The sequence below is a fragment of the Rana temporaria genome, chromosome 1 (assembly GCF_905171775.1).
Source record: "Rana temporaria chromosome 1, aRanTem1.1, whole genome shotgun sequence".
Classification (NCBI taxonomy): Eukaryota; Metazoa; Chordata; class Amphibia; order Anura; family Ranidae; genus Rana; species Rana temporaria.
The window spans coordinates 409,429,158-409,457,056 of NC_053489.1; the positions used below are offsets into that span (position 1 = coordinate 409,429,158).

At 45.4% G+C, this 27,899-nt stretch overlaps 1 protein-coding gene across 1 annotated transcript in view; it reads right to left on the bottom strand.

Moving 5' to 3' along the window:
- The window catches only part of LOC120931310 (tyrosine-protein phosphatase non-receptor type 9-like), a 102,169-nt gene that overhangs the window by 24,063 nt on the left and 50,207 nt on the right, over nucleotides 1-27,899 (bottom strand). Inside the window, exons 9-10 of the mRNA XM_040342618.1 lie at nucleotides 24,062-24,714; nucleotides 6,735-6,825 (exon numbers count right to left, since the gene is read on the bottom strand). Coding sequence (XP_040198552.1) covers nucleotides 6,735-6,825; nucleotides 24,062-24,714 — 744 coding nt within the window. The remainder of the gene's footprint in view (nucleotides 1-6,734; nucleotides 6,826-24,061; nucleotides 24,715-27,899) is intronic.

Below are 27,899 nucleotides of genomic sequence, written 5' to 3' on the forward strand. Positions count from 1 at the left end.
AAAACTCTGCTTATACTCGAGTAAATACGGTATATGTTTTGAGAAGGGGTTAAATAATTATTTCACTCATTAAAAATGCAAATCAATTGATAAAATGCATTTTTCTGGACATTTTTGTTAACATTTTTTTATTATAGACTGATCATTTTTTGTCAGTGGACAAAACGTACAAAATCAGCAGGGGATCAAATACTTTTTTCCCCCCTCACTGTATCTTAAATGTTATGCCACCAATTTATGCAAACTTTTTTTCACTGCATGCTTCGCAACCTAGCTCTCCTGAAGTAAAAAGTTCACTTTGAGTTTAACCATTCTGCTAGGTTACATAAAAGTCGCACTGATGGAATAGCATGCTGAGGCTGATGTTATTTAGATTAAATATATATGGTGTGCACACAAAATTATGTATCCATATTTGCTACTGAACTAAAGCCTCCACCATCTTTACAGAACAAAATAAAAAACATAAAAAAAAGGATATGTTGGGGCAGACTACAAAAAAAAAAATTAAAAGATGTGTGCAACCGAGACATTGCTAAAGTAACAAAAAAACAAAAAAACAAAACGCTATGGCATTAAAGTGGGTAGAACATCACTTGCTTTGCTTTATTACATAGGCCATGGTTCTTAAACACTGGCCAAATTCAAAATGAATACTTAAGGATGTACGTACCCCCTATATTGCAAAAAAATAGGATTTTTTGTACTCACCGTAAAATCCTTTTCTCTGAAGTCCATGGACGGACACAGCTCCTTAAATCTTGACAAGTGGGTTATGTTCCCTGTTTACAGGAGAGGACTAGGCAGAAACATGTTAAATAGTTAAATACATGTTACATTAACAGAGTTGAACAGCCCCGCCCAGGGGGCGGTCCCTCCAGACATAACCCTCCTCACTGCAGCTTGCAGCCTCAGTTCGTAACAAGCAGTACAAACCTAAAAAGGAGGGGTGGGAGCTGTGTCCGTCCATGGACTTCAGAGAAAAGGATTTTACGGTGAGTACAAAAAATCCTATTTTCTCTTATCGTCCATGGATGGACACAGCTCCTTAAATCTTGACAAGTGGGACGTCCCCAAGCAGTGTCAAAAAAACGAGGGGTGGGAAATATATCAGTAAAAAACAATTTTAACTTCACCCCAAAACAAGCAGAGCTCCTCAACGGAGGAGGTACAACTTTAAACAGCCGCCGGCAAAAACTAGCGGCTGAAAAAAACATCATAAGATGCACTCACATCAACCATGTAAATTCTGGAAAAAGCGTGAACGGACGAGCAAATCGCCGCCTCGCACACCTGTGAGACCGACGCATGATGTCGGAAAAAAAACAAAACCCAGGAAGCACCAATTGCCCTGGTCGAAAGTGCCGTGACCGGAAAGGGGGGCCCGCCCCTTAGGAGCATAGGCCTGTATGACGGCCTGCCTGATCCACCGAGAAATGGTGGTCGACGAGACCGCCAGGCCCTTTTGTGGACCAGACACCGACACAAAAGAGAGTCAGAAGCTCCGAAATGGAGCCGTAGTAGGCTGGTATACCCGCAAAGCGCGTACCACGCCTAAAGTATGAAAGGCCGAAACCTCCTTCGGAAGAAAGGAAGGTCGCGCCATCACCTAATCCTTATGGGGGATCAAGCATGGCGGCTTGCAAGACAAGACCGCCAACTCAGAAACCCCTCTAACAGAGGTAAAGGCCACTAAAGGGGCCACCTTCTGAGATAGTGTCAAGAGAAAATCTCTCTGATGTTTCCAAAAGTAAGGTTCCTGAAGAAACGAGAGCACCAGAGTCAAAACTCATGGGGGGAAGAGATGGGCCAAGAGGGGAAAGTATAGGACAAACCCCTTGCATGCAAAAAAAGGGGACCCACCAGGGAACGGGCCACAAAAAGGCCACTAAAAGAACACAGCCAAGGCTGAAATCGGCCCCCAAACGGTGCTTTAAGCAATTTTTATATCCAATCCAAGCTTTAAAAACAGCAGGACCCTGGACACCGAGAGTACGCCCGTGGACGTCACTCCATCCCTTCGCACCAAGAGAGGTGCGACGGTAGATCCTCCGGAAGAAGACTACGGTGCCCTGTTGAGATGACCGAGTCAGACAGACCCTGGTCACCTAAAGTCTGGCTTCCAATAACCATGTTGAGCAAGTCAGTGACTGTACAACAGGAGGAAGTATGGGACCTTGAGACAGGAACCTCCTGCCCTGGCAAGCGCCAGGGTGCCTCTGCTACCAGGCGCCCGATATCAGCGTACCAAGGACGCCAAGGTCAATCTGGAGCGATTAGAATCATCGGGATCTCCTCAGCATCCACTCTGTGGAGCGGCCGAGGAAGCAACTACCATGGAGGAATGGCAAAAAATCACCAATACAGACAACACAGGGCCACCAGCGCGACTGACGCGTCTGTACAAGATCACTAGACCTGGCCACTAACTTTGACACCCTTGCGGCAGGGACAAGCTGCCAGGAGATCCATGCCATGTGAGGCTCACCTCCTGCAAGGGAGCTGAAACACCCCAAGCACAAAGACCAGTCGCCCTGGTCCAGCATCTGGCGACTCCAGTAGTCCGCCTGCCGGCATACCTGAAGGTAGACTGAAGCCACGGCCGTGGTGTTGTCCGGCTGAAACCAGATCGGTCGACCACAAGGAGAAGCATAGCCTGATCGCCTAAAATAGTAGGACAATGAACAGTAGACAGCACCTGGTATTCCCAGGCGGTCTCCCACCAGGCACTAGCCAGGCCCGACCCTGGGTAGCTACCGAGACCAGACACATTCAAGGAGGTGTGGTCATAGGTCCACGCAAGTCCAGCGACTCAGGGCCGACTGGACCCCCAAGTTTTGTGAACCCCCAGGTTCACAACCCGTGAGCTGGCCTCCGTCGTAAACACCGACCACTGGAAGGAAGAAACAACTTCCCGGACCGAAGAGTCGGGAATCTCTGTCACCAACTCAGAGAGACTCTGACTAAGTGGCGCACAGGAATCTAATGATTTCAGAGACAAGAGATTTTTACCACCTGGACAGTAGTTCCCCTGGAAAACCAGGGTGTGGAACTGGGCATACAGTACTGCCTTGAAGGAGGCTACCCACAGACCCCGAACCAGCAGGCGCCCGGAGAGAAGACCGATTGCGTGATGCCAATACCTTCACCGCAGACTGAAGAGTCTGCAATTTCTCCAGGGGAATAAGGACCTTTGCCACTGAGGAGTCTGGATCAACACTAGATACTCCAACGCTGAGTCGGAACCTAGCATGCCCATGATTTGAACCCTGGGTCGCACACATGGAGGGCAGGCTTGCTGCCACTGAGCTACACTTTCTGGCCTAAACGTTTAACGTCCACCCGAATCTTCGGAGGGTCTGAATGGGAATAACCCATCCACTAGGTCGGAGACAGAAGCTGCTCTCAGAAGAAAGTCGTCCAAGTAGCCAATGAGGCAAAGCCTCGCTGTCCCAACAAAATTCAAATAAGTGCAAGCTCCTAGCTGAAAACCCATGGTGCCGACGCCAGATCAAAAGGGAGGGCCACAGGCTGACAGAGACCCTTCTCTCATCACGAAGCACAGAAAAAAACACTGACATGTGCAAAACAGGACATGCATGTATGCGTCCCTGATGTCCGAGGACATCCCCCGGATGAAGCGCAGCTACCACCGAACAAATGGATTCCATGCAGAACTACCCGACGTTCACAAAGGTATTTAGGGCCCGAGGCCCATAGAAAACCCCAAAACTCTCGTCCTGCAGGAAAGGTAAAATTACCTCGCAGCTTAGCAAATCCCACACTGCCCAAGGCAGACCGACGGGCCGGGAGAGGAAGACACAAGGACAGAACTTTGTTCTGTGGATAGGAGGAAACCCTATCTAGTACTCCGAAGAGACCACCTCGCAGACCCACTAGTCAGAGAGCAGGGAGGTTTCACTGAATTGTGAACCTGCAAGCCGCCCCTCCCACCTAGAGACAGGGAGGGAAGGCTATATACATTGGCAGGATTTGGGTGCCGGCGTGATCGGCTTATGCACCCAGGAACAGATTAGTCCCCCAGCTGGGCCTTTGACGGCCTGGGAGGGTTGCCCCTGAATAATACACACACATAGTGTGTATGTATATTATGTAGGTGTATGCACACATGTCTTTGGAGGAAACCGGAGTACCCGGAGGAAACCCACGCAGACACAGAGAGCGACAATGCAAGCTCCAGGCAGATTGGCGTCAGTGTGTGGATTCAAACCAATGACTCTTTTGCTGCCAAGTAATGGAGTTAAGCACTACACCACCGTGTGCATAAAACCATTCTGAAACAGACGCCCTGGATAACAAGGGCGCAGCATTCAATGAAGCATCACAGACATATATGAGGCCCAGGACCAGCTGGTCCGCTAGGCTAATAACCTCAGGAGAGATTGCAAAATGCTCACTCTGAGTTGTATACAGCACTAGGGGTCAGGACTACTCCAGGATGGCCGCCGAGCGTTCAGAACGCGGCCACAGGAAAACGGCCGGCACAATGTAAGCTGCGCCATAGCGCGGCTACGACAAAATGGGCGCCAATGGGAGTTTTCAATGTAATTGAAAAACCTCCCAAAAAATGGCGCCAGCGTCGACTGAGACCCCAGTGTAGTGGCCACAATAGGCCCGCAAGCCAGACCCCAGCATGGTAAACATGGAACGGGTCAGTACTTCGGATCTTCTATCAGTCAGATCCATACAAGCGGGGGTTCCCGCCCGGCGGTGAGGGACTACAAAAGCCCTCAGCGGCTTTTCTCATTCCGCATCTCAGAAATTATCAAAGAAGGGCACAGAAGGAAAAAACCTACACAGCGGTCTGATTTGTGTGATCCAAAAAAGACCGAGCCCTCGGCGGAAACCCAGCTGCACTATGCAGCTTAGGAGAGTCCCTTGCAGCAGTAAAAAGCGCACCCATAAATGCCTTATTCTGCCTTTCTTTTTTTTTTTTTAACTAGGTACCTGGTCCATGGCTCCATAACAGAGCATTCCCCAGGGGATAACGGGGGAAGGGGGCACTCTTTTACCGCCCGCCCGCAGTCCACCCCCACCCTGGCACAAACTGTGTCCAGGACTAACAATAAAAACTCTGTGGGAATCCCAGGTGCTAACACCTGCTGCCACCACCAGCATGTGGGGGAAGGACCCAGATACTGACTCCAATATTTACATAGTGTGTATTATAATATGCACACCTGTCCATACAAATAGACAAAAGCTCCTAGAGCCCTATTCAGGGCCTCTCACCCACTTGCTGCGCTGACCAGGGGTAACCAGGGGACTCCCTCAGGAGGAGACTGCCCAGCGCTGCCTGTGAGGAAAAGAACCGTGAGGTAACTTTTGCAGGGACCTGTGTTTAAACAGGAAAAGCCTCCTAGGGCTGTTTTATTTAAGGATAAGACACAGATACAGCATAAAAAGCAAAACCGTTACAGGTGTCACCAATCAGTCAGCGTCTGCTGAAGTATAATCATAAACATCTGTGCTCATCACAGGGCTTTTTACCTCACAGGAAAGCCCAATACAAAAAAGAAAAAACACAGGCCAGATAACACAGTCCCCTCAGGAAGGCCCCCTCCCCCCCTGACAGCGGCAATGTTAGCAATGCAGCAAGGGAAAGGAGCAGGGAAGGGGAAGGGACCCCCGAACCCCAGGAATGCCCAGCAGTACCAACCCACCGAAGCAGGAGGGACTGTACTTACCCGTCCAAGCGAGGACTCGCTGACGCATTCCTGACAGAACTACAACCGAAATGGAGGTAGCTGTCGGCCCGGTCCACTGTGAGTGAGACAACACCACAGCCCAGTCATATGTGGACCTCGGAGCAAAGCTCACCGGCCACCCCAGGAGTCATGGGGTATGGCGTGGCAGACCAAGCCTCTTTGCAAAGGTGTGCCTACGCTTGCTGGTCGGACTGAGTAGACTACAAGGATCTATATTATCCAGCCTGTCTCTCAGCCGACAGTTGAAAGAAGATTCTTCAAGAAAAAGTAAAATAAAATAAAATAAAATTTCTCCTCAGGGCGCTGGGCCCAAAGGGAGCCATACGTCCTTCTCCTTTGCTAGGCAGAACGAAACTGAGGCTGCAAGCTGCAGTGAGGAGGGTTATGTCTGGAGGGACCGCCCCCTGGGCGGGGCTGTTCAACTCTGTTAATGTAACATGTATTTAACTATTTAACATGTTTCTGCCTAGTCCTCTCCTGTAAACAGGGAACATAACCCACTTGTCAAGATTTAAGGAGCTGTGTCCGTCCATGGACGATAAGAGAAAAAATGTTTTACATAAAAAGGTACTAAGCCAACTGATTAACTGGTGTAATCTATAAATACAGAATGTATCTATAGATTAGAAGATCAAAATTGTGCAATACAGCTGGAACCAATGCTAAACTGAAGAAAGTATATTTTCTTCTTAACTACTTGGCTTCTGAAGTTTCTGTAAAATATAATCGCCATTTGTGGCACCACTTGCCTATTGCACTTGAAACAACAAGTTAAGTCGTATGCGTTGCAAGGATTTTAAAGTGCAGGACAAACTTTGGTGTTACCTTTCCTAAACTGAATGTGAATAGGACACAGATTTGTAATAGGACAGGAGTATCATCTACATCCCCTTTAGCAGTGCATTTAAGCTAAAAATGGATATAAAATAGCAAAACAATAAAATGCTGCTGATGTATATGCTGTAATATATTAATATGATAAAACTACACTTGGTATGAGCTTACCTCATCAGTTCCAATAAGACCCAACTTAACCCTTGACTGGTCCAGGCACAAGACATCACTATATCTATTCTTTGATTGATTGTAAGGCTTCCTGTGGGGGAAAAAATAAATTTAGTACAGAAAATGTTATAGCAGACCCTTGCTCAACCACACACACATTTTATATATATATATATATATATATATATATATATATATATATATATATATATATATATATATATATATATATATATATATATAAAATTTTTCTGGAACAAAACACACCTTTAATGAATTGTATTGAACACAATATAAAACACCAAATATAAAAGATGAGGTTTACGCTGGGTAAAAAGATACCGAACATGTCACACTTTAAAATTGTGCACGCCCACGGAATGGTGTCAAAGTAAGCTGAAGTAAATTGTCCATCAGCTATGCTTTAAAAGCCTTTACAGGTTACCAGTTTAGAGTTTCACAGCAGGTGTGGTGCTAGAATTTTTGCACTCACTCTGATGGCAATAGCTCACATGTGGTGTGATCAACATTTACATATGTGTGCAGGGCCTACAGTCCTTTAAAATGTATTTGACACTTTTTTTTTATTATTTATTAAAACTATTGCCATCACAAGGGATAAATAACATTCCTGGTTATAGCATGGGCTGCGACAGGTCCTCTTTATGGAGAGATCTGGGGTCTATTAAAAGGAGACATACTTCTGCCATCTGTAAAAGTGATCAGGTGGTTGTTTAGGCACTCGGATCACTTTTACAATGTAAGGAATTGCCAGCTAAAGAAAAGATCAGGATCATGGCTGCAGCCATGACTCGCATATCACCAGGGGAGTGGTTAAATGCCAACATAAAGCTATATAATAATAATAATAATAATAATAATATTAATAAAAATAATAATAATAAACAGCCTTGCTGAACCATTAAGGTGCTGGTCACATATCAAAAGCCTAAGCATTTAACCAAACGATCTTTGCAGTACGCCAGGAAAAAGACATATGGTCCCTTAAGCCTAGTACACTTGGGCCGAATGTCAGACGGCATCGGCCAGTTCAAAAGAAACATTCAGCTAGCTTCTGTCGGAGGTGCATGACCGAAAAAGGTCTGCCGATTGGCCCTCTATTAGCGCTCTCAGCCAATGGCGTCAACAGGGACCGCCCCCCTCGTCAGCACACCATAGCTCAGTGGGGATATTGATGCATTGTTTAGTTGGTACAGAAACTTCTCCCGGGCAGTAATTTTTTCTTTGTTCAACACACTTGAGTTAACTGAAAAAAATAAATAAAAAAACACTAGTAGTGTGTACAAGGCTTTAGACCAGGGCTCTCCAAACTTTTCAAACTAAAGGGCCAGTTTATTGTCCTTCAGACTTTAGGAGGGCCAGATTGTGGCCAGCGGGGGTAGAAAATGTCACGGCCCACCATTGGTGAGAATAAATATGGCCTCAGAGTTTGCAGTCAGTAGGATAAGGAGTAGTGCCTCTATTAGTAGGAGTAATTGTATCCCATCATTGGTATCCGTGAAAGAAATTGTGCCCCCTTGTTGGTGTCAGTGGGAAGGATAGTGCCTCATCAGTGGGAGGAATAAAGCCCCAAGGGCCGGATAAAGGCTAGCCAAGGGCCACATCTGGCCCTCGGGCCGCAGTTTGGAGACCCCTGCTTTAGACTGTCATTTGTCCAAGCCAACTTTGTGCTAAAGCCCAACTCAACTCTAGGCAAATCTTGAAACATAACTGGAAAACCACAATTGCTCTTTTTTTTAGGACTTTGAAGGCAACTTCTAACCAAAAAATAAGGATTAAAATAATTAACATTTATTTTCTCAATTTAAAAGGTTTGAACCACATATTACATAGTATAAAATATTGTACACAATTATACTGCTATGTTATATGTGATGTAATATATATAGTTCAAACCTTTTGAATCGAGAAAATACATTTTAATCTTATTTTTGGGTTAGAAGTTGGCTTTATAGTCCCAAAGAGCAATATTGGTTTTCCAGATATAATTAACAAGGATGGTGGTAACCACACCCAGAGTCACAATTGCAATCTTAAAACATAATTTCCCCCCTACTTTAAAGGGGTTTTAAACCTATGCCGGTTTTCACCTTAATGCATTCAAAAACTGCGCATTCGTTGGCACCCGGGGGCAATTGCACAGTGCAGCAGGTGCCATGCTGCACTCTGGGTTGGAAGGCAAGCATGGTCTGTTGTGACGCTGCATGACTGCTCCGATGACCGCTCAGGCCCCAATCATTGGCGGCCGTGAAGGGGGGGGGGGAGAATAAGGGTGGTGCTTTGCAATATCTGAAATGTGTGTTTGTGTGGGGTGACCAATCAGTGAAGGGGGAGGGTTCCTGAAGGGAGAATCGAGGGGAGGAGAATGATTTTAACCTTGAAACCAACAAATGTCAGAAAAGCGTTTGGTGATCAAGTGGTTAAACTTTCCTAATTTACACACAGAAGTCTATTCCTTTGATGTAAAATAAATTGTTACATATAAAAATCATCATCTTTTTGCTAGAAAATGACTCAGTACCCCCAAACACTATATAATTTTTTTTAAGCAGACACCCTAGGGGAAAAAATGGCAGCCGTTGCAACTTTTTATCTCGCACGGTGTTTGAGCAACAATTTTGTCAAACGCGTTTCACGATTTAAAAAACAAAACAGTAAAGTTCATTTTTTGTATAATGTGAAAGATGAGGTTACGGCGAGTAAATAGATACCAAACATGTCACGCTTTAAAACTGTGCACACGGATTGGAGCCAAACTTCGGTATTTTAAAATCTCCATAGGCAACGCTTACATTTTTTTTTTTTTTTTTTTTTTTTTTACAGGTTACCAGTTTAGAGTTAGAGGAAGTCTAGTGCTAGAATTCTTGCTCATGCTCCAACGCATGCACCGATACTTCACATGTGTGGTTTGAACGGTGTTTATAAAAGTGGGCAGGACTTGCGTGTGCGTTGGCTTCTGAGCGCGAGCTACCGGGGGCACTGGCGTTTTAAATTTTATCTAATTTTACTTAATTTTTTTTATATTTACACTTTCTTGTAAAAAAAAAAAATTTGGGTCACTTTTATTCCTATTACAAGGAATGTAAACATCCCTTGTAATAGGAATCGTTCGTGACAGGTCCCCTTTATGGATAGATGCAGGGTCATGCTTACCAGCTTTGTTTACAACCGCGGCCCAGACATGACGCCCAGACATGACGTCATAACGTTGTGCCCGGGCCTCCGACAATCATTGCGGTGACTGGTGACCATGTAGTCACCGGAAATCTCAATGGTCATCATCCGGCGGCGGCGGGATGTCCCCTCCTATCGCCTGCAAAAACGATCAAGCGGCGGAACTGCCGCTATGATCATTCTTATGGTGTAGGGAATCGCCGGCTGAAAAAAAGGATATCTCTGAATGATGCCTGCAGCTGCAGATATTCCCACTGAAAGTCAATCACGTCATATGACGTCCTTGGGCTGAAAGTGGTTAAAGCGGAGGTCCGCCGACCATTCATTTATTTTTATTTGTTCCAGCAATTATGACACTATCATAGGTACAATATTACACTCACTTGTTAGCTGTATTATCTCCCCCGGTGTCCGGCTTGGCATAAAAAAAACGTAGTTATATTAATTGATGCTGGGAGCTCAGCGTTCACATATTTTTACCGCGCATGCTCAGTGTTGACGGGGAAATCGCTGTAAACTTCCAGGCGGTGGTATGCAAAAATGTATAAGAAAGAACCGGGCGGCCGTCCCGGTTCTTTCTTATACATTTTTGCATACTATTGCAGTGCCTGCACCCAAGTGTTTGGACTCCACTTTTCTGTTCTCTGGGACCTCTGAGCGGTAAACTTTCTTTCTTTTCCAGGCGGTGGTGTTGGAAGTTCCCGCCCTGTTGTGATGGCAACAAAGCAAACAGATCATGATAAGCATCACACGTCACTTCCGGTTTTATGAGATTTCGACGGCGATCCGCACTGACTCCTGGGAATGCTGACACTTAGCTCCCAGGAGACAGTGAAATGCAGTAATGGGGTTAAGCTTAAGACCCCTTTCACACTGAGTAGTTTTTCCAGGCGGTATAGCACTAAAAATAGCGCCTGAATATCACCTGAAAAACTCCTGCCCTGCAGTCTCAGTGTGAAAGCCCGGGTGCTTTCACACTGAGGCGATGCGCTGGTGGGACCGCTCCAAAAGTCCTGCATCTCTGGAGTGGTAAGAGGAGCGGTGTGTTTACCGCTCCTTCCCAATGAAAACAATGGGACACCGCGACTATACCGCCGGCACTGCGTCTCTGCAGAGGCGCAGTGCCGGCGGTATTAACCCCTTTTTTCGGGCGCTAGCGGGGGGTTAAAACCGCACCGCTAGCGGCTGAAAACCGCCGCAATTCTGACGGTATATAGCCCTGCTAAAAAATAGCGGCGCTATACCGCCACCGTACCCCCCCTGCCCCAGTGTGAAAGGGGCCTACCTTAATATTTTGTGTAGACCTCCGCTTTAATAGCACCTTTAGAAATATATTTACCTAGAAAAATGTTAGTGTTCAATATTTATTTTACCCGCTGTATATACAATTTTTTCTTAAACAAAAACACGCTTCTTACAAGAATTTATAGATATGAACTGCATGCATGAAGAAGCACTTTGGATAAATATTTTGTCTGTGCTATATGACTTTTAAAGCAATACTATATATGTGCTTTGCAATGTACCCACAGCTAACAGATCATCTAAAACTTATCTGCATATTTTCCATTTCCAAGGATTTTTAAATCAATTCCACATGAAGATCTCCAATTAAACTTTGTGTCTACCCACCGCTCTGTACGTGCTTGATATTTGTTTAAAAGGACATTAAACAATAGGATTACTATTGGATAAGGTGCTTTATATGGGATTGCTTTAGTACTTTAGAGAGACATATACTCATGATCAGAGATCTCCAAAACTTTCTGGGGAGACGGACTGTGCTCAGTGGGAGTAAACCATACCCAATCTTTGGCATTAGGAGACCTAGTTGGTGTCAGAGGCAAGAATTATGCCCCATTGTTGGTGTCAGCGGCAAGAATAATGCCCCATTGTTGGTGTCAGCGGCAAGAATAATGCCCCATTGTTGGTGTCAGCGGCAAGAATAATGCCCCATTGTTGGTGTCAGCGGCAAGAATAATGCCCCATTGTTGGTGTCAGCGGCAAGAATAATGCCCCATTGTTGGTGTCAGCGGCAAGAATAATGCCCCATTGTTGGTGTCAGCGGCAAGAATTGTGCCAAGGGCCGGATATAGGCAAGCAAAAAGCCGCATCCAGACCCTGGGCCACAAATTGGAGACCACTGCTCATGATCATCAGTGGATTTTCTTTTGCGTCTCAATCCACAGACGGCTAGATTAATGAAGAAGACACAAATGCAAATTATTGGATTAGTGCTCTAAATTAAATATGGTCTTAAATATTTTATTTAAAAATGTATAATAGTTTTTTCAATTGGAGATAAGTTTGTTGTTTTTGTCTAAAGCAGTACCTTAGGCCCCTTTCACATGTGCAGATTCCAGGAGGATCCGTTTTGGACATCCACTTGCTCAGCGGTGATTGCTCCGTTGATCCCCACCGAGCTGGCGGATGACTAGTCAGTCTCTGCGCAGAAACGGACTAGTCAGATCTCCACTCTCCTCTATGGGGGGGGGGGGGGGGGTGGTCGGATGAAAACAAATCGTCTGTCCGTTTTCATCTAAAGCGTTCCGCCAGACGGATGCAAAATAGGGTTTGCATCCATCACACTTTAGCGGAGAGGATCGGGGCTAATCTGATGTCAGCGGTGACATCCAACGCGCCACAGGAGGTACACGGAGCGCCCGTTCAGGTCCGCCTGAAAGAAAACTAACAGGCGGATCTGAATGGTCTGCACGTGTGAAAGGGGCCTTAAGCCCTACTTTGTTAAAATATGGCCAGGACTCCTGTGACCTGTGTTCAGCTGACAGTGGACTACAGCTTGTTCACATCACGCTGCCAATCCAGGCTCTGCAGGGATCCCGACAATGATCGGATGATGCATTCAACTAGGCAGCATACACAATTTTTTTTTCTCTAAACTCGCACTTTTCCTAATTTGTTTTATATCAATTTGATTTTGAAGTCTGAGTCCAGCCTTTTTGTTATTAGTTTTTTTTTTTTTTTTTAGAGTGGAATGGCATTATCTTCATTTTCCTGTGGGCCTTGTACCTCTGTTTTGATCAATAAGGACCCCGAAGTGGAAAAGACTTTCCCACAGTGTATAATTACTTAGTAGCCCGTGACCCAGCTTAAAGAGGTTGTAAAGGAAAACATTTTTTTTTCATAATAAGCATCCTTTACCTGCAGACATTCCTCTTTTCACTTCCTCATTGTTCTTTTTTGAGTGAATGAGTGAGTAACTTGTATAGCGCAACAAATGCAAACTTAATCGCCTTAAAGCGCTTTCCGTCCAGAGTCGTGCCGGTCCTTCAGAAGGTCGTTTTTTCCTAAAGGCCTGATGGTTTTCCTCCAAGCGGATGGTAGTGGGTAGAGCATTCCAGAGCCGTGGTCCTTGGACCGAAAATCTACGTTCTCCCTTCGATTTGTAGTAGGATTTAGGAATTTGGAGGTTTTGGTCGGTTGACCGGAGAACGCGCTTGGTGACGTAGGGTTTTATTTTCTCGCTTAAGTATTGGGGAGCGTTCCCCTGTATACATTTGTGGGTGAGGCAGTGTGTTTTGAATGTCACCTGATCCTGTACGGGCAGCCAGTGGAGGGACTACAAGACCGAGGAGACTTATTCCCACGGCTTTTTACCTGTTACCAGTCTGGCTGCCGTGTTCTGGACGACTTGTAGACGTGAAATCTGGTATTTTGGTAGTCCTAAATAGAGAGAATTTGCGTAGTCGAGTCGCGAGTTGATGATAGTTCCCACCACTACTGCCGTGTCCTCTTCCGGGATGAAGGGGATGAGTCTACGTAGCATGCGGAGAAGATGAGAACCGCCGACGACTGATCCTATTTGTGCATCCATCGTCATGTCTGAGTCAAAGATGACTCCGAGACTTTTGGCTTTATTGCTTGGCACGATGGTTTGTCCGAGGATGGTGGGTGGTGTCCCTGTGGTCCTAGAAATGGATTTCCTATTTGTGTGAAGGGTGAGTAGTTCGGTTTTGGATCCGTTAAGTTTGAGGGAGCTTTCAGTCATCCAATTGTCAATCAGTGTAAGGCACTTTCCAAGTTCATGAAATTGGTCTTTTTTGGTGATTCGAAGGTAAAGCTGCGTGTCGTCCGCATAGGAGTGGTAGCACAGGTCCTGTTTGCTGATGATTTTATGGAGCGGGCGGATGTAGATGTTGAAGAGTACAGGTGAATGGAGCGATCCTTGCGGGACTCCGCATGTAATGGTCCGTGTTTCTGATGTAAAACCTCCAAGTTTCACGGCCTGAGTGCGATTTTCTAGGAAAGATGCGAACCACGGTAGGGCCGCGTCAGAGACTCCTGCTACGTCTTTGAGTCGTGTGATCAGTATGTTGTGGTCGAAGGCTGCACTAATGTCCAGCAGCACTAGGAGACAGGATTCTCCGTCATCTGCTGCTTCGAGGGCGTCATCCCATATCTTGAGAAGAGCCGTTTCTGTACCGTGGCCTGGGCAAAAACCAGATTGTAGAGGATCTAGGAGTTTGTGATCGTCCAGGTGGGGCTGAAGCTGTTGTACTACTGCTTTCTCCATGATCTTGGAGATCGTGTTGAGGCTTGTTATCGGTCTGCGCTGGTTTGGGTCTTTCGGGTCGAGGTTGGGTTTCTTTAAGAGGGGTTTTATTATGCCCTGCTTGAGGTTGTTCGGAACAATCCCTTCCCTGAATGATTGGTTTATGATGTGCGTTATGATGGGTGCCAAGATGTTCGTGCATCAGTAGTTGCTCCATTTCTTCTCTGTTCACTTCCTGCTTGTCTGATTGTTGCTCACCACCGTGAAGGGAGGCTTTTTACTGCGGTGGTCAGTAACGTGCTCACCCCCTCCTGGGAACTACATCTGTGCGGCAGGACGCTCTCTACGTGTTAGAGACTTCAAGGAGGTGTGAATTACTACTGGGCGTGTCGCAATTCATACTTGGAAATGTAGTTCTTACATGAACGAGCGCCGCAAACCAGGAAGTGAATGAGAGAACAGAAACTAGAACGCCGGAGGTGATATAGATGAAGGCATTTAATAGGTATTTACTCGTTTTTAACAGAATCTTTACACTATTCTGTCTGTCTACCTTGCAGACATTAATTTTAGGCAAAACATTTTTTTCCTTTACAACTCCTTTAAAGTCATAACCAATGGGTTACTTACTCCTGATTTTTAGCATAAATGTTCGCTGTAACATAGCCTGGTAACTATTGCAATATGACTTTTTCTGGACGCTCAGATGTTAAAAAAAAAAAAAAGAAGAAGAAAAGAAGATTGCTACGTAAAGTAAAGAGACATTCTAAGTGTAATCAAAGCATTAAATGTTTACTACCAGGTTTTATGTTGACTGGAGCTTATACAGTATTTAAAACTGTCACAAATCATATACACAGCTCAAAAAAATTAAAAAGGAACACTTTTGAATCGGAACTCCTGGGATATTGATCTGGTCAGTTAAGTAGCAAGCAGAGGGGGAGGGGTGTATACAGAGGGGGTTGTTAATCAGTTTCAGCTGCTTTGCTGTTAATTAAAATTAACAACAGGTGTACTAGATGGGCAACAATGAGACAACCTCCAAAACAGGAATGTTTTCAGGTGGAGGTGTCTGACATACTCATCTTTTGAGTTTTTCACTAGTTTTGCATTTGGCTAGGGTCAGTGTCACTACTGGTAGCACGAGGCGATACTTGGACCCTATAAAGGTTGCAAAGGCAGCTCCTCCAGGATGGCACATCAATACGTGTCATTGCCAGAAGGTTTGCTGTTGCTCCCAGCACAGTCTCAAGAGCATGGAGGAGATTCCAGGAGACAGGCAGTTTCTCTAGGAGAGCTGGACAGAGCCGTAGAAGGTCCTTAACCCATCAGCAGGACTGGAATCGGCTCCTTTGTGCAAGGAGGAACAGAATGAGCACTGTCAGAGCCCTACAAAATGACCTCCAGCAGGCCACTGGTGTGAATGTCTCTGACCAAACAATCAGAAACAGACTTCATGGGGGTGGCCCGAGGACCACTAGTGTGCTCACTGCCGGACACTGTGGAGCTCGATTGGCATTTTCTATTGAACACCAGAATTGGCAGGTCCGCCACTGGTGCCCCATGCTTTTCAGATGAGAGCAGGTTCACCCTGAACTTTATGCTGCCTGTAACATCATTCAGCATGACCGGTTTTGGTGGTGGGTCAGTGATGGTCTGGGGAGGCATATCCATTGAGGGACGCACAGACCTCTACAGGCTACACAATGGCACCCTGACTGCCATTAGGTATCGGGATGAAATCCTTGGACCCATTGTCAGACCCTACGCTGGTGCAGTGGGTCCTGGGTTCCTCCTGGTGCACGACAATGCCCAGCCTCATGTGGCAAGAGCATGCAGCCAGTTCCCGGAGGATGAAGAAATTGATACTACGCTCACCCCACATAAATCCAAAAGAACACCTCTGGGACATTATGTTTCGGTCAATCCGGTGCCGCCAGGTTGCACCTCAGTCTGTTCAGGAGCTCAGTGATGCTCTGGTCCAGATCTGGGAGGAAATACCCCAGGACACCATCCGTCGCCTGCAGAGGTGGGGGCACCAAAGTGCCCAGCCAGAATGCCGCCTTCCATCCTCCCTCTCCTTGTTTGTGTCACACACAAACACACTTCTTAATTACCCATGAGTCGGGCTGTATCTGCCGTCGCCACTGTCTTCCTAGCTCCTCCACCACTCGGCCGCCTGTCCAATCCGACATCCCTCCTTCCATTTGTTTCCGCCTAAACCTCGCCCACACTCCAGCCTTTTGCATAGAGTCATGGACACCTGTGGAGACTAACCTGAGGGGGAAGGTAGTATGTGAGTTATCTGCACAACCCCCTCTCTCCCCTGAACCATTTTTGCTTTGCCTTTACGCTCTCCTTTCTTACCCCCCCCCCCCCCCCCGTGCAGACTGGGGGAAGGGGGGGGGGGGGTAATTGTGCAAACTGGGGGAAGGGGGGGCTGTGCAGACTGGGAGGGGGGGTAATTGTGCAGACTGGGGGGGTGGTAATTGTGCAGACTGGGGGGGGGTGGTAATGTGCAGGCTGGGGGGTAATTGTAAAGACTGGGGGAAGGTGTGGTTGTGCAGACTGGGGGGGGGGTATGTGCAGAGGGGGGGGGGGGGGGGGTTGTGCAGACTGGGGGGTAATTTTGCAGACATGGTGTGGAAATTGTGCAGACTGGGGGGGGGGGCTGTGCAAACTGGGGTAATTGTGCAGACTGGGGGGAATTTTGTAGACATGGTGTGGTAATTGTGACTGGGGAGTAATTGTACAGACTGGGGGGGGGGGTTGTGCAGACTGGGTGAAGGGGGATAATTGTGCAGACTGGAGGAAAGGGGATACTTGTGCAGACTGGGGGGTAATGGGGGGGTTGTGCAGACTGGGGGAGGAGGGATTGTGGAGACTGGGGGGAAGGGGGGGATTGTGCAGACTAGGGGAGGGGGGTAATTGTGCAGACTGGGGGGGGGGGAGGTTGGCTTGTGCGCACTAGGGGGCAAGAGGGATTGAACAGAGTTGTGCAGAATGGGAGGGGGTAGAGAACAGAGCAGCGCAGAGGAAACTCCCAGAGTCTTGGAGGCAGGCAGAGCACACCAGGGAGCCGTGATGCACGTGACTGGCTCAGGTTGTGGGGCTAGAAGCTGGTTTGCAACAACTTCACCCCAGGACCATTAGCCCCCCCCCCCCCCCCAGGAGGCCGTGCAAGGACCTGCTGAGCTGCCATCGCTGAGGTGAGAGACCCTGACACAGCTGACCCCCCACATCAGGCTGCATTGATGGGCATTGGTGAGGCTGCATTAATGGGCACTGATCGGGCAGTCTCCCACCATTTCTTGTATCATGTCTGCAGTCTTTGACCATCTCCTGTAGTATGTTTGCAGTCTCTGACCATCTCTTTTACCATGTCTGCAGTCTCTGACCATCTCATGTAGTATGTTTGCAGACTCTGACCATCTCTTGCATCTTGTCCGCAGTCTCCGACCATTTCCTGTACTATGTTTGCAGTCTCTGACCATTTCTTGTATCATATCTGCAGCCTCTGACCATCTTCTGTAGTATATTTAGTCTCTGACCATCTCTTGTATCATGTCTGCAGTCTCTGGCTATCTTATGTAGTATGTCTGCAGTCTCTGACCATCTCCTGTAGTATGTTTGCACTCTCTGACCATTTCTTTTATCATATATGCAGCCTCTGATTATCTCATGTATCATGTCTGCAGTCTGACCATCTTGTTTTGTTTATTGTTAAGATATCATGGGAGGATTTCAGGGTAACAAAGACTCCTTAGGAGAGCATCTCTGTGTTTGAGTCGTTGCCAAAGAAACATTTGCAAAGGGGAGGGGTTAGTAAGATAGCCACACCCACGTGGGGGCGCCCAAAATATTTCTGCACCCAGGCTTCTGTGACCCTAGGATCGGCCCTGCTTGGGGGCCATACAAACTACTGAGGACCATTTTTGAGTTGTTGCAATGAAATTTTAGCAAAATGGACTAGCTTGTTGCATAATTTTTTCACTTTGATTTTTGGGGTGTCTTTGAATTCAGCCCTCTGTAGGTGGATAATTTTCATTTCCCTAAAATGATGTGCCTTCCTTTCATTCCTAACACATTACCCAGTCCATATCAGTACAGATATCCAGCATGAGATTTTTGCCCGTTGAGATCCGATATGTTTTCAAAGTGTTCCTTTTATTTTTTTGAGCAGTGTATAAAAAAGGGATTCTGGGTATCAATGTCAGGTCAGTCAGTATGTGAAAAAGTCATAGCAATTACATTGCCTTGGAAACAGTTATGTAGACTAATCTTTTGTGCTAGGGTTAAATTCAAGATGTTTTAGAGCCTTTTGTCACATTCCACCCACATTCACAAATACACAAAAATTCAGTTTTGTGTAATAATGTACAAGACTGCTCAATGAATAAGTTCACTATGAGAGCATATGGACCAGCAAATGTCTAGATTTAAGACGCCTTATTCAAATTGTAGGGTTATGCTAGTCACACAAGTATCAGTTTGTTCACTTTAGTTCAATCTAAACAATACACTTGCTATTTCTTAGACTTTTTTTCTTGGGTCTCCTTTCTACTATGCATTTCTGCTCCCATTACTCATATTCATCTATTCGTCATCTCTTTTCCACTCATATCTTACTTTTCACCCCCCTCCCCTCCATTTCTTACCCTTCATTCTTCTCCAGGCGTCCTTCTTGCTCCCATTGTTGTGGCAGCAGGCTCTAGTCTAGAGGCTCCATTCTGGACTCAGACAGGCAGCTCACTTGCACTGGCAGCACTATGCCGAGGAGGAGTTCTGATCCAACATACCACAAAACACATAACTAGAATTCTTTCAACTGTCTAATGACTGGTGGGTGCACAGAGGATTGAAATCAGAGGGGTGAGCAAGAGCCAAGACTGACAGCAAACACACTCAATTACTGGTCCTTAAAGTGTAAGTCCAGGTAAAACCGTACGAACGCTAAACCTGCTCTGTGCCACATTCCAAGCCCAACCAATCTAACCCTATAAAGCAAAACTCGCTGTACTTACCTTTTCTGCACCCAAACCCTGTCGGTCATCAGCAGCAGATGCTGGGTGCAGGAGAGGACCGACAACGGCTGTGAAATGAATAGGAAGTGACGTCACCCATACACTTACTATGGGGGGCTTCCGTTGTTGGATGCCTCTCCTGCATCCGCCTACACAGCGAAGCCGCTGCCGATGCTGGGACTGGACTGGCTGCAGGTTAGGTAAATACAGCGATTTTTGCTTTACAGGGTTAGATAGATTCGGTTTAGAATGTGGCACAGAGCAGGTTTAGCGTTGGTTAGGTTTTGTCTGGACTTCTTTAATGGATTGTTTACATGTGTAGACTTCAGCTGTTATTTTAACAGTTGGGCTGAGAAGTCAAGAAAGTAAAATCTCTTCCATTCAGGGACTAGTCCTGATTGAAAAAAAACTGTCCAGCCAGCTAAAATTGGTCTCTTGGAAAGAGTTATACAGTCATACATTTCTCACCTTTAGAGCAACCTTTTGCCACGATGCTAGCGATCCCTATGAGGAAACAATTACCCCCTTTAGCCCAGGTTCACACTGGGTACGATTTGAGATGCAATTTCACATGTCAAATCGCATCTCAAATCGTCGGCAAACACCGCATCTGCGGCGCTGCACCGATTTCAAAAAGTAGTTTCTGTACTACTTTTTGCAATTTCGGCCCGCGATTTACATTGAACCCTGCACAGATGTCTCTTAAATCGCGGTAAAATCGCGATTTTGAATTCGCAGTAGTGTGAACCTAGCCTTAATTGCACACTCTTGTAGGCCTTGTTTACACCATGTGCAGAGACATCAGTTTTTCTGCACACATTCTGCAAGGGCACAAAAAAATCCAATTGTTCTCTATGTGCCCTGTTCACACCATTGTTTCTGCACAGAAATCCAGTGTGTATGCAGTTTTCTGTGTGGAAATAAAGAACTCATGTGACAACACAGTGGTGTAAACAGGGCACATAACTGATGCACATAAAAAAAAAAAAAAAAAATGCAAAACGTGCATAATGCTCACTGAGGCCTCGTACACCAAGGTGCAGAGACGTCAGTTTTTCTGCACACTTCCTGCAAGGACACAAAAAAAAATTGTTCTCTGTGTCCTGTTCACACCACGTGGTCTGCGCAGGAATCTGCAACGTGTATGCAGTTTTCTGCACAGGAAAAAAACCTGACATGACAACCTTGGTGTGAATAGGGCACATATCCGACACGCATGAAAACCGATGTAAACCGTTTTCATGTATGTATGGTGTGAACAAACCCTAAAACGTGCATGAAACCTGATGTAAACTGATGTCTCTGCAAGTGAAATCTGTGCGGTTTTCCCATCTGTTTTAATGCACACATGGTGTCAACAAGCCACAAAGGCGATGTATACCAATGCTCACATGTCCTGTCATTTCAAGGATGACCATGGAAACATCAGTAACAATCAAGTTAAGGGTTAAACTTTCAGTGAAACAGTTTACGCTTTCTTTATTTTAATGCTAATGCATTTTCCAACTACCATTACTCACGAATGCCTACACACATTAAAGTGGTTGTGTAAAGCCACTTGGTCATGATTAAACAATCGCCTCTGTTAAATAATGTTATGTGCCCCACTGTATGTACTGTATAAAAATATGAAGCTTTCTACCCTCTTTCAAAGTGCTTTCTACCGTATTTCAAAGCGCTGCTCTGTGCTTATGCAACTGTTCACCGCTCTACGCTCCCAGTCTGACAGCTACAACGGGAGGGGCTGAGAACTCCCACTGATGTCAGCCAGAAGGTGAGGATGAGGAGAAGAGAGGCAAGCAGTCACGCAAGTGCCGAGCAGTGCTCTGAAATAAGGTAGAAAGGGACATTTTTTTTCTTATACAGCACATACAGTGGGTACATAACATTATCTAACAGAGCCAACTGTAGGAACATAACCAAGCTATTATAACAGCAGGAAGGGAAGTGATTGACACAGCTCACAGGGAGGGAGGGGGAGAGGAGAGCTGCAGATAGCGGCGGATGACGGAGGCATGACCATGCTGTCAGGGCTCAGCAGCCATGATAAACTGTGGACAGTATACAGGGGGGCAGGCTGCACCAGGCAGGATTGGCCAAGTATTAAAAAATTATACAGCACTGTGCTGTTATTCATGCTTCAAGGGAACAGGATCATTAATTTATTTTTACCCTTTGTGGGTTTTTTTTTGTTCAACCCAGTGGGCGGAATAAAGAAAATAAAGGAGCTCGCTATACTAACTATGCAATGTTAGTACAAGGATCTCCCCACTAAAACTATTGTGTTCTGATAGGGAGACTGCTGGAAGAGTCTCCCTGTCAAAGGAAGTAGAGAACACATAGAAATCAAATAGTAAAGATAGCCAAGCAGCTTTAGAAAGAACGAACAAAGATACAACTGACCATGTGCTGGAATGGAAAAGACATGCCCATGTTCATGTTATAGGAGCAAGAAAAAGAACTCTATTGAAAGCCATTAACCTCCACAAAACCATGCAGCAGCCAGTTAGAGAACAATTTCTTCTGTGCATATGTATTACCCGATTTTTTTATCTTTTTTCACAAGTGTATCATGGGCAGGCAGGTGTAAAGAGCAGAAGACATTGACAACAATAACCTATTTCATCTTTCATTTTTAATGCGTAGCTTTACTTGGAAGGAAAAAAACGTTAAAAATCCAATAAGACTTCATCCAGCTGCAACAGAGCTGCATAATCAATGACAGACTGAAATATGCAGTGGTTGTACACCCAGATGCACAGAGCCGAGTGGTACTTGTGTACGGGAATGTATGTGCTGCCCCAAACACTGTGCGTTTACATTCAGTTTTCGTGAGACGAGTCCATTAAAGCGGAGGTCTGGTTAAAAAATAAATTAATTAAAAGTCAGCAGCTACTAACACTGACAGCTGCTGACTTTTAATAAGGACACCTACCTGTCCAGGGTGCCCGCGATGACGGCAGCTGAAGCCGAGCAATCGCTCGTGTCTCGGCTGCCCCGCCGCCATCCTCGGTGAGGGAATCAGGAAGTGAAGCGTTGCGGCTTCACCGCCCAATTCCCTACAGCGCACACGCAAGCTGTGCAGCGCTAAGTGAATGGGCGATGTCTCATGGGACACACACACAAGGTCCCAGAAGACATTGCTCCACCATTCCCCAGGAGGCAGCGCGAGGAGAAGAAAAGACGGACCGCGGTTCAGAAAGTGGCAGATTAGTACGATCTGCCTAGCAACAGGCACTTCTGGTATGTATAAAAAAAAAAAAAAAAATGTGTAGTTAACACAACTCAACCCCTGTAGCTCACGTAGCACCAACAGATAAAGAGTGGAGATTCGCACTCTTGTAAATGCTCATTTGTCACTAGTTATCCCAATTACCAGTGACTATAGTCAACTTAAAAAAAAAAAAAAAAAGTCTGGAACACCTTTTAAGTCAGCAACTACAAACAATGTAGCTGCTGACTTTTAATAAGGGCACTTACCTGTCCAGCGAGCCCGCAATGTCGGCCTCTCGAGGCTGATCCGTTCCTTGGATCGGGTGCCAGCGCCACCATTCCACCTAAGGGAAACAGGCCGTGGAGCCTTGCAGCTTCACTGCCCATTTCCTACTGCACATGTGCTAGTCGCGGGGCGCTTTGTGAATGGCCCCATTGTCTTCTGGAACACACAGGTCCAAGAAGACAACGGCGGAGCTTGCCGAAGAGGTTGAAAAAAGACACAAGTCCAACCTATGTGTAATTATTACATTATTATTCCAGCATTACATTGTAGATCCCTTTATGTTGTGGTGCTTATCTAATGTTTTTTGAAACTATCGATGTTCCACGCTGAAACCACCGCCCGTGGAAGGGAATTCCACATCCTTGCCACACTTACAGTAAAGAACCCTCTATGCAGTTTAATTTTTAAGGTTACAAACCCTTTAAGTGGTTTGTAACCCATGTATTTTATTGTCATTGCTATAATTTTCAGTCAGCTGGTGAAGCTGTAGGCCCCTTATCAAATGTTTGTCAGACTAGTCTTACCTGTTATGCTGAAAGAAGCCCACATTTTAAGTTTGAGGCAATTGGTAGGCGAGGGCGAGCTCCAGTATCTTACATTAGTTATTCAGGTTGAAAAGAGACAAAGTTCATATAATTCTACCAATAAAATTAAATAAAAACCCACATACAATTCCATATACACAATCCTATACCCACAATTGATCCAGAAGAATGCGAAAAACCCCAGCAAAGCATGATCCAGTTTGCTACAGCACGGGAAAGTATTCTTTCCTGATCCCCCGAGAAGCAAAACGGATATTCCCTAGTTTAACTTTACCTATAAATGTTAGTACCCAGTTATATTATGTACAAAGTATCCAAGATAACAAATGACATGGAATGACAGCAACGGACTGCAGAAATTGATATGATGGATAAATACTGGTGACTACCTTTCCAATTAAATCTTCTTTCTGCAGCATTTTCTATAGTCATCTATGAAATGGCATGCGCCTTCTGGCTACTTAGACTGACAGACTCTAATTCCTCAAATGCTTTGACCATCCCTATCTAACAGTGTTAACAGGAAGGGGGGGATGTGGGACTTCACTTACTTTGATACATCAAACGTGCCAACTGGCGACTCCTTCCTAATCTCTTCATATTCTTGAAAAATACCCCGCTTTTTCATCCTCTTGACATGTTGAACCAAACCAAGTACCGTCATACCTCCTTCTTCTGGTATGTGTATGGATACCTCCATGTCGGCAGGCAGTGGTCGAGATTTCTGGGGTAAAGGTGGGATGGAAGGATTGTCAGCAGGCTGCTTATACAATGGAGTGTCCGGAGGAGTCTCCGACTGAGGAGGCGGCCTCCTGCAATTTGTATTTGCACTGGAGCTTTTGTCACAACAATCGTAGTTGCCGCTAACGGCAGACCCATTCCAGTGCACACAGCTGCTTACTCTGTGTGCCTCTGCATAATTCTTAGTCCTGTTTTCATGGTAATGATTGTGTAAAAGTTTGGTGTTATCAGTCACATTCTGCTGGGTGCAATTAGAGTTTAGTCTATCACTCACAGGGTTTTGCTCAGATGAGTATATAACAAAGAGATGGTCCATGCAGTCTCCATTTTCTTGTCCTTGTCTGGAATTAACACATGCCTGAATCCATGCCACATGGCTTATTTTTAATGTACCTCCCAAATGTTCTGGTAAAGAGTCCTTCGGTATATGGTTTACCAACTCATGGGCTTTTACTGTTCGCACCTGTTATAGAAGGAAAATTTGATTTAATTTTTTATTTTTAAAAAAGGTACAAAACACAGAATAGTAAAGCTCAAGTCCGTTAACATCATTTGTAATAAAACATCTTTGCCATTCTGAAGCTTACCTCCAACCACTTTGCGTAATATATATATATATATATATATATATATATATATATATATATATACACATATACATATACACACACACACACACACACACACACACACACACACACACACACACACACACATATATATATATATATATATATATATATATATACACACACACACATACACACACACACACACACACACACACACACATATATATATATATATATATACACACACACACACATACACACACACACACACACACACAGTGATTCTGTACTTGCCAAATATGCTGCAGAAATCTCCCTCCCACTGAGTCTGGCTGCAACCATTTTAAGGCCCCTTTCACACCGGGGCGGTGGTAAATTTTGCTGCGCCATTCGGCCACTAGCGGAGCGCTTTTACCGCCATCAGCCAAGAAAGGGTTAAAACCACCGCAAAGCGCCTCTGCTATAGCTGTGGTGCCCCATTGATTTCAATGGGCAGGAGTGGTATACACACACACACACACCACTAAAAAAATGCTGCTAGCAGGACTTTGTTTACTGTACTGCTAGCGCACTGCTCCGTTGTGAAAGCCCTCGGGGCTTTCACACTGGAGAGACAGCAGCGGCTGCTTCAGGTTGCTTTGTAGGCACTATTTTTTTGCGTTATAGCGCCTGCAAAGCGACCCAGTGTGAATGGGATCTAACTGTGGGCAGCTGAAGCTGCTGCCTGACACACAGGAGGCACACCTCCAGCTCTGCAGCTCTCATTGGCCCTCTTATGACCCCTCCCTTCCTGGCAAACACTCAAACTCTATAGATTCTTATAGTTATACATTTTTTGATGCATATTGATTGGTATGGCACAAGCATATTGATGTATCCATATATTTATCCATATTTATCCACCAGCCACTATGACACTGAATTGTTTAGATTAATAAATTCTGCCAGCGCGGTTCCATATTTTTCTATCACTCATCAAAGTTATAGCACCTTTGCACAGCTGCTACAGTTTTTCATTTATTTTTTATACTTTAGCTTGTGTTTTTGAATAGCTATAAGAGCAGAGAAATAGCAGAGAAACTAGTTCCCCATCAGGTCTGCTCTCTCAAAATTATGATTGACAGCAGGCAGTGGGTAGATTATGCAGCCAATAGCAGGTTGTCTATTGGCCAAGGATCCATTCCCCTACCTGCTGTCAATCACAGGAGGAGCCAACCTGATAGGGAACGAGTGTATATGAATCCCAAAAGACTGCACCTGTCCAGCTGCAAAACTCACCAGCCCCTGCAGCAGCAGCAGGAAGTGCAGTTGCAGTGAGGCTGGAGTGTCAGTGCACCTCCACACTTGACGCTTGCCACAAATTTATGCACCTTTTTACAACTGGTACAAAAATCTGTAGCTTGTAATGACATTTGTCAAATAGAAGCACATTAAACCCTTAACACACGCCGCACGACTATTTACGTCCGCAGAATGGCACGTACAGGCAGATGGGCGTATATACAAGTCCCTGCCTTCTAGCAGGTGGGGGGGTCAGATCGGGACCCCCCCCCCCCGCTGCGTGCGGCGGGTTCCCTCAGGGAGCGATCCGGGACGACGGCGCGGCTATTCGTTTATAGCCGCTCCGTCGCGATCGCTCCCCGAGGCTGAAGCACGGGGAGAGCCGTATGTAAACACGGCTTCCCCGTGCTTCACTGTGGCGGCTGCATCGATCGAGTCATCCCTTTTATAAGGGAGACTCGATCGATGACGTCAGTCCTACAGCCACACCCCCCTACAGTTGTAAACACACAATAAGTTAACACTAACCCCTACAGCGCCCCCTGTGGTTAACTCCCAAACTGCAACTGTCATTTTCACAATAAACAATGCAATTTAAATGCATTTTTTGCTGTGAAAATGACAATGGTCCCAAAAATGTGTCAAAATTGTCCGAAGTGTCCACCATAATGTCGCAGTCACGAAAAAAAAATCGCTGATCGCCGCCAATAGTAGTAAAAAAAAAAATAATTAATAAAAATGCAATAAAACTATCCCCTATTTTGTAAACGCTATAAATTTTGCGCAAACCAATCGATAAACGCTTATTGCGTTTTTTTTTACCAAAAATAGGTAGAAAAATACATATCGGCCTAAACTGAGGAAAAAAAATGTTATATATGTTTTTGGGGGATATTTATTATAGCAAAAAGTAAAAAATATTGCATTTTTTTCAAAATTGTCGCTCTATTTTTGTTTATAGCGCAAAAAATAAAAACCACAGAGGTGATCAAATACCACCAAAAGAAAGCTCTATTTGTGGGGAAAAAAGGACGGATTTTGTTTGGGAGCCACGTTGCATGACCGCGCAATTGTCTGTTAAAGTGACGCAGCGCCGAATCGCAAAACCTGGCCTGGGCATTTAGCTGCAAAATGGTCCGGGGCTTAAGTGGTTATAGACCTAACAGAGAACGCAAAAAAATGAAATAAAAAAAATTGTTGTAGATGCTTCGAGAACACAAAATAAAAACCTAGCTTCCTCTCTTGCGGATCAGAGTATTTTTTTGAACTGTTTTGAAAAGTACGCTAAACAAATTCAGCTTCATTCTTACATTAAAGTACAGCTATGTTTCTTCTGTATGGTTGCATTGCATCTAAATCTGACCTGTTAAAAAAAGACACTCGTTTGGACTTTTACAGTGTATCCATTACAATAAATTACAAATTATTGGATTGCCAAGGGCTACAGAAAAAAATAGTCACTGAACTTAAAGTGTTACTAAACCCACAACAATAAAATCTGGTCAGTATATGCAGTAAGGCCCCTTTCACATTGGGGCGTTTTTCATGCGTAGTCTTCAATGTGAAAGCCCGAAGGCTTTCACACTGAAGCAGTGCGCTAGCAGGAACGCTCCAAAAGTCCTGCTAGCCGCATCTTTACCGCGGTATAGGAGCGGTGTGTGTTCACCGCTCCTATACCGCGCCTTCCCATTGAAAGGGCGGTATTAATCCTTTTTCGTCCGCTAGCGGGGGTTAAAACCTCACCGCTAGCGCCTGAATATCGCGGTAAAACACGATGGTATAGCCGCGCTACAAA